General features: G+C 36.7%; 1 protein-coding gene across 2 annotated transcripts in view; it reads left to right on the top strand.

Moving 5' to 3' along the window:
- DCC (DCC netrin 1 receptor) overlaps positions 1–13,301 on the top strand; it is a 1,085,205-nt gene that overhangs the window by 958,145 nt on the left and 113,759 nt on the right. The window contains exons 16-18 of one of the 2 annotated variants that reach the window (XM_070513040.1): positions 223–318; positions 6,013–6,185; positions 10,945–11,083. In XM_070513040.1, the coding sequence (XP_070369141.1) occupies positions 223–318; positions 6,013–6,185; positions 10,945–11,083 (408 nt within the window). Of the gene's footprint in view, positions 1–222; positions 319–5,952; positions 6,186–10,944; positions 11,084–13,301 lie in introns of both variants that reach the window. The other variant, XM_070513039.1, reaches the window with a different exon arrangement.

Here is a 13,301-nt window from a genome sequence, read left to right as displayed (position 1 = left end):
TGGTTTTCTGTCTTGTCATTTCAGTCTCTTTTTAGGTGGAGATTCAGGAAGATCAAAAAACTATATTGCTACCATTGCCACCTTCTTCCCAGAATCGAGCTCACTCATTTTTAACAACAATTTACTTAACTGATTATATTAACTTTGATTTCAGGAAAATGTTTACCGTATTTCAGTGCACTAAATAAATCAACTTATTGTATTCTTTCTGTTTTCCTCCAGAGTCAAGTTCCCATTATGTAATCTCCCTAAAAGCTTTTAACAATGCAGGAGAAGGAGTTCCTCTATACGAAAGTGCCACCACCAGATCTATAACAGGTAAGCTAAAATAGTTCATCCTCTTGTGACAAGGTAGTCAGTGTTTGAATTATGGTAAAAAAAAAAAAAAACAACTAAACAACTAAGTAACTAACTGAAGCAAAATAAAACAAAATACAAAGAAAAGAAAGCCCAAAAATGAGTGCAGTCATGTTCTGAGCTTTACGTGTGTGTGTGTAGACACACACAATTTATTATTTTTTCGGTTTTCGAGCTTAAGAGAGAGGAATTTAGTCTATAAATTAATCTGTGGACTTAGACAATATAGATCTTTCATTCTCTTTCTTTTCCCAGTAGTTTGACATTTTGGTGCCCCCATAGCTCTCTTCATTCTCCTGAGCAGCTTGTTTCAAATCAATGCAATTTAGGCAGGAGAGTGTCTGCACAAAGGCTGCCAAGTGCCCAGATTGACACTTGCTTCCTGCAGAGGGTCCTTCAAGCTAATGTGACAAAGATGAACTGACTTCTTGGGGCTGGCTTGGACGGGGCTGAGTCACACAGGCAGCTTCTTCCTGAACTGGGCCTGCAGGTCAGCCCGACACTGCCCAGGGCCTCTGGACATTAAAAGGAAGGTCTGCTTCAAGGGCTTATCACTTGTAGGAAGTCCTATGTGAGTTGGACTGTGAAGGAAGCACAGGAGAGAAAAAGGGCTCAAGGAATTGAGAAAAGAATGGGTAAGGAAGTGAGATCCAAGCCATTTGTGGAGGCTGTTTGTGAGCAAGGCTGGGCTTACTCAAAAATGGAATAAGTAACATCTCTGTAGGCTCACTGGAAACTCGCATGTTCAGAGTCCTACTGAAAAATCACATGACCACCTCCAGTTGTCTTGGGTCTGAAATCTGAGAGTAAAACCCAAGAGTTCCATCTTTTTATTGAATACTTTGATCCTGCCCCTTTTCAAAACTCACGACCCTCAGACCTCATTTAACTTATCAGCTATTTTCATCATAACGAAGATAAAGGACTTGAGAGTAAGATTTGACAGCAAGCACCAGAGAACATGGAAAATTCCTGGATGGCTGAGTATGAAGTCCTGACAAGTAGGAATAAATGAACATAAAATAAATAGTGGGACCCTGTGACTTCTGCTACCACCTAAATTTATGTGAACTTTGTACAGTTTGTTTTCCAAACCCGGAAGCTCCTTTCATAGACGATCTTGAGAATACACAGTTGTAAAGTGAATTCATAGTTGGATGTGATGGTTTCCAGAGCATGTCATCAGTTTACTGATTTCAACCAGGTTTCCTTGTAAGGCAAAGTTGTTCTTCCAGAATCTCCTTGAATCTTTGGCTGCTGGTTTCAAGATCTATGATCTACCTAAAATGGTATGCAAAATTTTAGTTACATGCCAATATGTTCATTTATCTATGGAGATACTATATATCTTTCATTCTATTATCAAAGGGACTCATGACTCCTCAAAAAGGGAAAATAAGAAGTATTACCCTAGAGAATATTTACTGTCAAGTATGTTATCTCTAAATATGGAGAGAGAAGGCAAATAGAGATTCGGTAAGGAAACTACGAGGTAACATGATTCAGGCTGTTTGGGATTTTCAGTTCCCCTTCTTCTCTTGTTCTGCCAGCAGCAAGTTTCTCTGAGAAACAGCAGGCCACTTTGGTTGTACACGTGTGTCCCATAATTTTTAATAGCAAGCCATCTCTTTCCTGCACGTGGTACTAGCAGTTGAGCAACTGCTCCTTGATGTGACTTTGAGCTGGTGATCAGGCCACTCAAAATTATATTATGGCTAGTCTTTCAAAACTCTTATTTTCTTACCAAAACCAAAGCCCTCAAAGAAAGGTCACTTAGACAACGAAAAAAAAAAAGAAAAAAAGAGAGGGACCAACCCAGTGGTGCAGCAGTTAAGTTCACATGTTCTGCATCAATGGCCTGGGTTTTGCCAGTTGGGATCCCAGGTGTGGACCTACACACTGCTTGTCAAGCCATGCTGTGGCAGGCATCCTACATAAAATAGAGGAAGACGGGCACGGATGTTAGCTCAGGGCCAATCTTCCTCAGCAAAAAGAGGAGGATTTGAAGCAGATGTTAGTTCAGGGGCTAATCTTCCTCAAAAAATAAAAGGAAATCAATTTTTGAGGAGAAGTAGTAGTTGGAGAGATGGTCAAGTTCAGATAAACTGAAAAGTTGCTCCGGAAGAACCATTTGAGGCGTTATTAACTTCTTTTCCCTTAACGTTTGTTGACATCTTCAGTTCTCAGCATATGGCATTCCCAGAGGGGTTTCTAAAACACCAGTGATCCATAAGACAATTTTTTTTCCTGATATGACTCTAATCCTAATGGATCTGAGAAATTAAATGACAGCAAAAGTTGAAAATTGTGTGAGAAATTTCCCTATTGAAGAAAAGCCAGGAAGGGGTTGGAGAGGAATGAATGAAACGAGCCCTTCTCAAAGGATAAGCATACACTTTTCCTGGATGCAGCAGACTTATTTTATTGTGTTTCCACACATCATGGAGAACAAAGGACAAATAAACAGAATCAAAGGTTAAGGTTCTGGGAGAAACTCTATCAATAAATGTGTCATAGAGCCACACAGAAGACATTCGCTGTCTCTGAGCTTCTACAAAGCATTCCCATGGGCAGTCTTGGAAGAGGCCAGCGTAAAGTAAATAAAAAGTCAGAGGCAATAAATGCGTCAGGCTAGAGTAAGTATCGGGCACTGGTGCTTTTTACACGCATATGCTCAAAGATGTTGGTGCGCCCTGGAGCCTCATCTCTTCCTGAGCGTATCAGTATTAAAGCTGAGGAAAGTTTCACCAGGTCAAATGGGCAAGTTGAGAGTTTCGTCTTTTGCTGGAAAGCCTTTTATTTCTTATTGTTGCAAGAACAAGACATTTTGAGCCTGGAGAAGGGAAGAAGGCTGGGCAATAATGAGGTGTGTGGTATGAATTTGTTTATTCTCAACTATTTTATCAATGCCTAAATGAAGTACAATCTAAAGGTAAAATTGTATTTTTTTCAAAAAAAGCTCATTTTGAACTTTAGTATATGGACTGGAAATTCATGGGTTCTCATCAAAACATCAGTTAGGAATTGAATAGGTTTCTCTTTTTAGCAAAAGTTTCGAGGCTGTATTTTGTCTTTTTCACTTGTTATTTATTTATTTACTTTACTCTTTTGAATACAATCACTGAAAATCAACAGCATATAAGGCACTCAAGAGTATGAAAAAAAAAGACTGAAAAAAAGTTATTTACCAACAAAAGAATGGTTTTAACTCAACTACTCAAACAGTTTCTGTCCTGAGAGAAAAGATAATTAGCAATATATGTAGCATGTATGTATTTAGAGCAATGCTTGCTACCCACTGGAATATGCTACTTTGTTGGAAATGCTCTATATCTCCACTATCCAATATGATAGACACCAGGCTCATGTGGTCATTGAGCTCTTGAAATTGGCTAGTTCAACAGAAGCAGTGAAGTTTTAATTGTATTTGATTTTAATTAATGTATATTTACATCGTTCTTGTAACTAGTGGCTTTTGTGTTAGACAATGCAGCTCTAGAGGAAGTGACAAGTCGAATGACAAGCCATGCCTGAAAAGAAAATTCCCTAAAATAGGCAGCAATAACTTGGCCAAGGGTAGAAATTTTTGAATTACGTAACTTCATAGAACAATACCAGTAAATAGTGTTACTTGAAATTTGAAGGGCACCTTCTGGAGCTGAGACTCAAAGAAACTCAACAACATGTCTTGAAAAGTATACTATTCCAAAATTCAGAAATAGTAGGTTTGAGTATTACCGTTTCTTGATGTACAATCACCAGTTTTCAAAACCTTAGACATGGTAACTGTGAAAGACCATACAGTGAATATAACTTTACCAGCAAAACTAGATTAAGCAGAGAAACAACAAATAGGGTAACTCATTAATGTACGTTGGTCAAAAAGGGGTTTGTAATTCAGAGTAGTTGTCCTGTTTATATAACAGTCTTCTTGGAAAGTCAGCCAAGGACAGAAACAGGTAATGTGAGGCAGCAACCGCTTTAGTTTGGCAAAAACACCTCCCACTGATGCACCAACCTAATGACTGATTGGGATCCTCCTGGAGGCTGCAGGGTCTTCAGCTCCCCCTTCATCATTTCATAGATCCATTTGGGTTTAAAGGAGCCCTTAATAAAAAGACACATCAAAAGAAAGACGGGAAGCCTGGGCTCTGTCATTAAATTTTAAACACACATTTTTCTTTCTCTCTCTTGTTTTCTCCTTTCCTCTCGTTCTATTTTTGTTTTTGGGTTTTATATTTTGCTCCAAAGACCACAGCCCGGTAAACTACTAAATAATTCATTGGAAAACAGAGTGATGCGTAGGGAATAGACATTTGAAATGCAGTGGACAAAGTGCAATAATCATCAAAACCAGTCAGCAGCCACTGCGCTCGGAACTAGACTGTTAAAAATATAAACTCTGTGTGTGCCCTGCTTCAGATCCTCCACATTTTAGTAGGTCTCAGCTCCCCGAAGGTCATCACAGGCCCAGCCTGAGAGCTCATCTCGTATTTTGTTGGTGAGAATACACGTTACATAGTTTAAAGGTAAAATTTTAAACGTCTTAAATATAAAATAAAAGGCTCAAAATTGGACTTTTCCCGTGGCCACGAAATAAGCTCCTCTGATTTGGATATCTCCAGCATAAAAATGAGTACAAGAGCTTTCTAGAGAATTTTATAAAAGTACACACATCATTATACAGATTCTGATTATGTTAGGGATCAAAGCATGCGTGTACCTCAGCACAAATCTCATCGGCCTGTGGGTGGTTCTTTCTGTCTCTCCATCCAGGAGGATGAAGTCTTCCCATGGACCTTGAAATTTTAGAACTAAAAACTGAGTTAATTACTCTGTGAGACTATAGGTAAAATGTACGCTTCTACATTTTCTCTAAGGATTTCAACCTAAGGAAACCTGCCACACCAAGTGCTGCCTGAAACCCAGTTAACTGATGTACCCTTGAATCCTGTGGACTTGATCAGCCTGGCTTTGTGTAATCACAGCTGTAGACAGATTGCTGTAGTCCTCAGGGTCCTTTGGTCTTTATCATTTGTTTTTTTTCTTGCTTAAACATTATTTATGCAGATATAAGCTAAGAAGTGTTGAAAGCGTTAGAGAAACCAAATCAAGTTAGAGAAGGAAGAGAAAAGCAAACAAATAAACAAAAAAACCACTTGTTAGATAGGCATTTATTTCTTTTGCAGGAGGAAATAAACCAGATGCTCCTTTTTATCTTGTTATTTCAAGTTACCTGTGTAGTTATAAAACTGATAAGTTTTATACTAGATCTTTTAAGAAGCAATGTGCAACATTCTAGGAAGAAATGGACTTTTTAAATATATAACTAGAAGTGACAGCCAATTTGATAAAACCACCCTAAGGAAATGAGTAAATTATAGAAAATAGTCAGCTATTTTTGTAATGTAGCAATACTGTTTTTGATGAGTTTTCCGATTGAATTAATTGTATTTTTTTCTGTTCTTCTCATGTTCTCTTTCATCATTATTGCCATGCATTTAACTCATTGTGATGTGTTACCACTGATATTTGTTTTTTTAACTCTTTTCTTTACGTATTTGTTTGTTTCATTTGGCGGGTTTGTAAACCCAGATCCCACTGACCCAGTTGATTATTATCCTTTGCTTGATGATTTCCCCACCTCGGTCCCAGATGTCTCCACCCCCATGCTCCCACCAGTAGGTGTACAGGCTGTGGCTCTTACCCATGATGCCGTGAGGGTCAGCTGGGCAGACAACTCTGTCCCTAAGAACCAAAAAACGTCCGAAGTACGACTTTACACAGTCCGGTGGAGGACCAGCTTTTCTGCGAACACAAAATACAAGGTGAAGTTCTAATTGATAGCATGAAATTGAAAATGAACAGTCATTTGTTTAATACATTGTTTTAAATGCTTCCTGGACTGCCATGAGTCATTTTGCTGCAGTGACACTATATGGAAAAACAAAGCATTTTAATAACTCAATATCTAAAATTAGCACAGAATAATTATGTTTTAGGAAACAATTCTAAGGCAAGGTAGAAAGTCATCAAGAGCTGCAAAATGTTATTTGAATTCCACCAGATGTTGGGTTTGTATAAATAATTTGCTTCTGTGCAAGGAAATGCCATTTTCCTTTGAAAATAGCAGGACTCCACAGTAATTTCCTGGGTAGATTTTTGTGTCTTTCTTTTCATTTGGAACCTAGATTGACACCAAAGGCAACCCTATTAATGTTACAGAGACCCATCTTACAGTGAATATGACCGGGAATATATAACTTGAAGCTTTTTTATAACATCCTGAGAAAGTGCTCTAAGCCCTTAGCATCTACATCCTCATTTAGCCTTGAAACACCCTCATGAGACAAAGAAAACCCATAATGCACACTCCCCTTTAACTAACATAAATCAGACCAGCCCCCTTATTCCTGGCCTATCACTGACTCATCTCACAACCCCCTTAAAGCTCCTTAGAGATACGTATTTGAGACATTGTCATTACTACTTTCAAATCTCTATCAGCCAGCCTCAGCAACTCCAATGATAGTTGCGGACTGGGACAATTTTGTTACTTCCATCCTGCCACAATGTTAGTGTGTGCAAACAATACACAAATCAGGACAAAAATGAGAAGATCAACATGTGATTGTCAAGCACCTACTACCTAGAACTGTTTTAGTTCACAGAGGGTGTTAAACATGGTTTAGTTGTTGTTACTTTACATATTACTTACAATTTTGGAATGAGTAATATACTCAGCTCCGTAAATATACTTCAAAGAATTCCTAAGTTATTCAAATGAGATAATATATGAAAACACATTTAAAATATAAAGCTTCACAAGATGATGGTTTGGCATGAGGAAGCTAGCTTTGAAAATAGGAGCATAAATGTTACCCAACAACCAAGGAACTAATAGTTCAACCCCGGCCCCCTAGCGTCTTCATATTCTCCTTACATCCCATCTCTTTACCACTCTCTAGAGTAGCTCTCAAGGAGAATTTGGATCTCCTGATACTTTATCCAATTTTCTTTCCACTAAACTGTCATCTTGCTTAATCCAGCCTCAAGCCAGTGGTGATTTAGGGGATGAAAATATCCTTTGGGAATTTCTGATGCCAAAGACCCTGGAGATAAGGCAAAATCCCACCAATAATTTTCTAAGTCTGACTCTTTCTTTCTGTAGCCATGCTGGATCTGCTTTTAGTCTCTTTCAACTTTTAAGTGGCATAAAATTCACATTTCATCATAAATCAGTTTTTGGTTGAAAGCATTTAAAAAATAGTTTTCTTTGGTATTGCCGCCCTGCTATGTCAGGCATTTGGAAAAACTCTCCAGGCAAGTCAAATAGTATCATTGATATAAGGTATGTTGTAAGTACCCTATCCATCTCTTACAGTATTAAATTTAAGGTTTAGTGGAAATATAAATAAAGATAATATTATCAGATAAGACAACCGATGAAACGTATGAAAGCACTTTTAAAAAGTCTCTCTTTATATACAGATTGCCCAATTCTAAATTTACTTTAAAAAGACCACTTTAAAAGTTTTATGCTTATACTTGCTCTACTCGGTAAATACATCATTTCACAAAATAGCCATGGGTACTTTGCCAGTATGTGAAATGTTCTGAAGGACAATGATTGTTTTCTGCAGAATGTTTTGAGTTCCAAAATTTCTTGAGGCACGTTATTTCAACTGAAGAGTTAATATAGCAGAGAGAGAATTATTGAGTCTCATGAAGAATGTCTGTAAAGTGAGACCCAACCTAAAAACTATCCTCTGTAAGGAATGGCTGATTTCTCTCATTGAGAATTGAAGTTTGGGAATGGAAAAAAGATTTTAACTGTTCCTCTCTCCATCATCTTCCCAGACCTATGGCTTTCAGTTACCAACATTCTATTCCCCTTCTTACACATACACACATACATACTCGACATCCACACCCCGAGAAATGGAAATGTTAGAGGAAAGAGTTCGGTGCTTTGGGTAGCAAGGAAAAGTGTAGAATGTATCAGGTCCACCAGAAAGACATACAATAAACTTAAATCCTACAAATAATGGGAATAGAATGCTTTGGTTTTGCATTTTGAACTTTTTAAACCACTGTCATATCTCACTTCGCATTACAGCTATATAAAGTAGGCAGGGCATACACATGACAGAGGAGGAAGAATATATACATGGAATCAAATGATCCAGCTGAAGAGTTGGCTTTGCTATGTCCTGTCATGTCACTTAAATTGGTCAGTCTCACTTTTTCAATCTATATGATTGGGATATTCACACCTACTGTAAAAAGAATAGGTAGATTCTTGATAGTTAAGTAAGTATGTAGATGTCTTTATGAAGATACAGGTGATTTGTACAACTTTGACAGAAATTTCCCATTAAACTTGAGCTGGAACTCAGATGACCTGATGGCATTATCCAGGGCTCTCCACCCAGGAATCAGGAGTACTCTGGTCCTTCTTTTAGTCCCAAATAAAACTATAATGCAGATATTCGTATTTTGATTGTCCAAACTCTTTATTGACTTTGCTCATCAAATGGAGAAATTTTCTGTAATTTCTTTTCAACTAAAGTGATTAACCACATGATGTTTTATATGAATTTCGATTCAAAGTACATGCATTGGCTATTTACTAGTGCTTATTAGATATAGCATGGATATTACAGAAGATACAAAATTGTGCAAGACTCATTCTCAGTCCTCAAGATGCTTATAATTCAATAGGGAATTTAACACATGCCTAAAATTGTATATCACATTAGACAATGCATAAAATCTTGTAGCTAACGTTTATTTAATACTTAGTCTGGGCCAGAGGCTGTGTTTTATTTGACTTATTTCTCATTATAAATAATTATGAAATCAGTGCTATGGTTATCTCCATTTTATAAATGAAGAAACTGAGGCTCAGAGAGGTAGTACCTGGGTATTCTATACTCACAAAAATAAGTGGCTATGTTTTTCTGAAGTACTTCTGGGATTAAGGATTTATGAAGAATAGTAACCTTCCAGGAAGTTCCTAAGAAAGCTCAGTGATTCATGGTATTTATAGAATGTAAGCATGTCATTTTAGAACATAAACGAGAACACAATATTGCTTAGTGGCCTCCCAAATGCCAGTGGTGTCTATGCTCAAAGAGACTAGCTTTATCAGTGCAATCCTTCCCTCCTCGCTGGAATATTTCTCGTTGTCCCATTTCTCCCCTTATTTCCATTTCTAAGTCTCGGGTGTTCATGATAGCGAAGGAGGGCAAGATTGGAAGTTATATATCAGCATGTCAGATCCTAGCTGCCCATTTTGTGTTTTATTTGATAGGATTCCATCTTCCTGAGTCTATCAAGTATTTTTACATTTATTTAGGGCACACATTTTTACACCTATTTTTAAGAAGAGCTTCTGATAGATGTTTACAAGGTCATCACTTTAATAAGATAGATGGGCACATCATCAGAATGTTATTAGTACAGTTAAATATTTATTTGGTTTTGTAATGAGATGTAGGATTTTCATAGCTATAATCTAAGATGGATTCGTGGTGGAATAAAAAAGATATACCACATTAGAATACTGAGGAAGGAGATGGGTATCACATAGGTGGGGGAAAAGAGCTTTACCTGATTTTTTAGACATAGATATATAACAAATGTCATAAATATAAAAGTAAAAATAAATACCTAACTTTGTAAGAGGATCAAGATCTAAATATCAAGCATAAATTGATATTTATAAGAGGCATAAAAAGTCTTAAATTTGCCTAATCATATAGAAAATATGCATTAACTTGGGACATTAAACCTGTTTTTTCTTTATTGCTATTTTGATCTTTTGAGTAAACAATAAAAACAGATAATTTACTTTCTACTAAAATATTTTTAACTTGTGAAGGATAAAATGGATTCGGAAGACAGATAATACTAACCCTAATACAATGCTTTAATATTGATCCAATTTGTTGTTCTCTTCCTGGTCAGTCACCCAGTGACCGTACTTAAATGTATGTTTAATGTGAAGCGCATACAAAAGAAAAGACACACGACACAGCATTGCTTTTGTCCATTTTCTTTATAATAGCCAAATAGATTCTGGAATCACTAAAAGTTTGTACTGTAAAGCCTTTTTTTAAAAAAATCATAAGCAGTAGAACTCTAAAAATTAATTTTACTGCTGGTGGAAAATAATCATGACAATCTTTATAAAATATTTAACGTAAAACCTCTGAAAAAAATGTTTTGATCACTATAAATACATTGAAGTGAAAGTCAGTACAGATAACCTTAAAAATGGAATTGACAGAAGGAAGTGGAATTGGTCCTGTCACTGGTTATTGCCTCACTTGGGAAAATTTATCAGCTAGCTGCCCCTTTGAACAACATAACACTGATTTTATTGATCATATTTTAGATGTACAATCAGCCAGTGAAAATGGTTGACAGAAAGGGAGTAGAGCCAGCGCTGAGTCTCAGCTCTTCTGCTGTTTGGAAATAGACTCCTGTCTTGCTAGCTTATTTGAAAGTCTTTTTACACGTCTTGATTTACCAAGTTGATAGAGCTCATTTTTTTTCTTTGCTTATTTCCCACTTGTATAGTCAGAAGACACAACATCTCTGAGTTACACAGCAACAGGCCTCAAACCAAACACCATGTATGAGTTCTCGGTCATGGTAACCAAAAACAGGAGGTCAAGCACGTGGAGTATGACTGCACATGCCACCACGTATGAAGCAGGTATGTGAAGAAAGTCTAGCTTCGGAATGTCTGCTTCTGATCCTTGGTAATGGTGTGTCTCAGGTTCTGTGGAAGTTGGAACGTATGTGCACTATGATGTCTAAGTTACACCCTATCCTATATAAAATATTTTATACTTTATAGTTCGTAGCACTTTTATATGTAATTTTATCCTCCCCACTCTAGGAAAGAAGAAGATGAGTCCCTAGTGGATTAAGTAATCTGGTTTTAATCTGGGTGTTAACTCAGAGGATCTGACTATAAACCTTCTTTTCAATACACTTAAGTAAAGGCAGAAATCCATGCACTGAACTCTGTGCAAAGCATTTGTGTCTTTGATCAACAGTCATGGTAGGTATTTGGAAAGAAATTAGATAGAAAATAAAACATTGCATTACAACTGTAGTCTCATAGATGCTTACTCTAAATAACCTCAACTGGGTATCGGAAGAAGTTTCTGGGTGGTCATGTTCACTTTTTGGAAATAAGACAACATGATGGAAAACCTTCGTGGCATTTGAAATAGTTCAGATCTAAGGTAAATGCAATCCACTGTAAATTTTATTAGTCACGTTTACTGTGGATCACAAATGTTGAGTTTATAACCTTAACAGACATACAGTGTATATGGCATCTTTAGTTCACAGAAATCCAACATGTGAAGAATACAGGATTTAACATGCTTTGTAATTGGTTTCAGGGTATATCATGTTTAGGGGGTAAACTATACTACACATTTCAAAATTAAAAAAATTATGCCAATGAAAATCTTCTTTGGGTAATCTGAATTTCTCTTTCCATTTGAATTTTTTCCATGGTGATGCAGTTCTAATTTTTATTTCAGGCTACTACCTTAACTCAGAGAGTTCACTGTAAATATTTTTACATTTTTATGGATACTTCTTCCTATAAGAACTTTTCTAGTTTATCTGACTTAATTTCAATATCCTCTTCTTCTATTTTATATGTTTATGTATATTAACTCTTTCTCTTAGCATACTTCCCTGGATGTCAGTGTTCACAGCTTCTTAAGAAGAATAAGACAAGCTGAATGAGTTATGTGCTGTGGGGAGAATAAAGGCCCTGCTCTTCTTTTTTACTTAAAAGGAGATGAAAGGCATTAAATGTAAACCTGTAAGACATTTGGTTTTCTCTGAGTGAAAGAGAAGGAGCAGTAATTTCTGCTTAAAGCAAGCAAATTCGTTCATTTTTTCCTTGCATAAACATAAGATACATGCTAAGATGTGATTTGATGAATGTACCCTACTAATGTCTTGTCAACTGACTAGCCTTGTAGAGACCCCAATGGTGAGACCCTTTGCTGACAAAAAGATATTAACTTTTAGAAATGTGGTTAGGAGGAAGAGTGATTGTCAAAACAGATAATGATCTGGACAAAGGTGTAAATAGCATGTGGATGAGATCCTTGGGTGATGATGAGAAGCAAGAAGTAATTCACAAGTGTCCGCGATTTTGTAACTGTGAGAAGGAAATGAAGTGCATGAAATAACTCTAGGGTTTGCTTCTGGTTCTACAATAATATAAAGACTCTATGTGGCTATGTTGTTATGCACTTGTGCTGAAGTTGCTCATGATAAAGATAAGGGCAACTGGCAAATTCTGGAAACAAAATGTTTTATTCTGTCAAAGTAATGAATTCTTAATTTTACTCTAATTAACTTAAGTAAAATAAAAATAACAGAAAGGACACCTGAAATAATGAGATCTCAGAAAGGGACAGGAACCAGTAGTACTCCCAGGCTTTAGAGATAAGGAACTAATGGACCATCCCTTTAAGGCACTGCCATCGCAATGATTTGACTCCATGTGTTTTCTTTCTTTCTATCAATATTTAATTTCCCAGAAGAGAGAATCAGACAGCTAAAGAGGCAAATGGGATGAAAGTCATGAAATTTCTAATTGATGTTGCTACCATGCTCACAGGACACAGAGAACAGCTTGTTCACAAAGAAACAAGTTGAATGCTTCTCTAAATGAGGGAGGAAGGAATGGGATGCTAGACAGTCCTAATAACTAATGCCTGATATGATATCCATGGCTGGGAATCCTATAAATCTTGAATGCTAACTTCCATTCATACACTTAACAAGAAATTCAAGCAGGGGAAAAATTGTTTGAGAACCAGATAAACCAGAGGGCAGTGCTTGCCCAGTCAACTGAGATATTAATTATGAGTTTCCAATAATGTTCATTTTTA

The sequence above is a fragment of the Equus asinus genome, chromosome 7 (assembly GCF_041296235.1).
Source record: "Equus asinus isolate D_3611 breed Donkey chromosome 7, EquAss-T2T_v2, whole genome shotgun sequence".
In the NCBI taxonomy this organism is placed as follows: domain Eukaryota; kingdom Metazoa; phylum Chordata; class Mammalia; order Perissodactyla; family Equidae; genus Equus; species Equus asinus.
The sequence above is the reverse complement of the archived record's forward strand: the minus strand, read 5'-3'. Positions and strand labels throughout refer to the sequence as shown.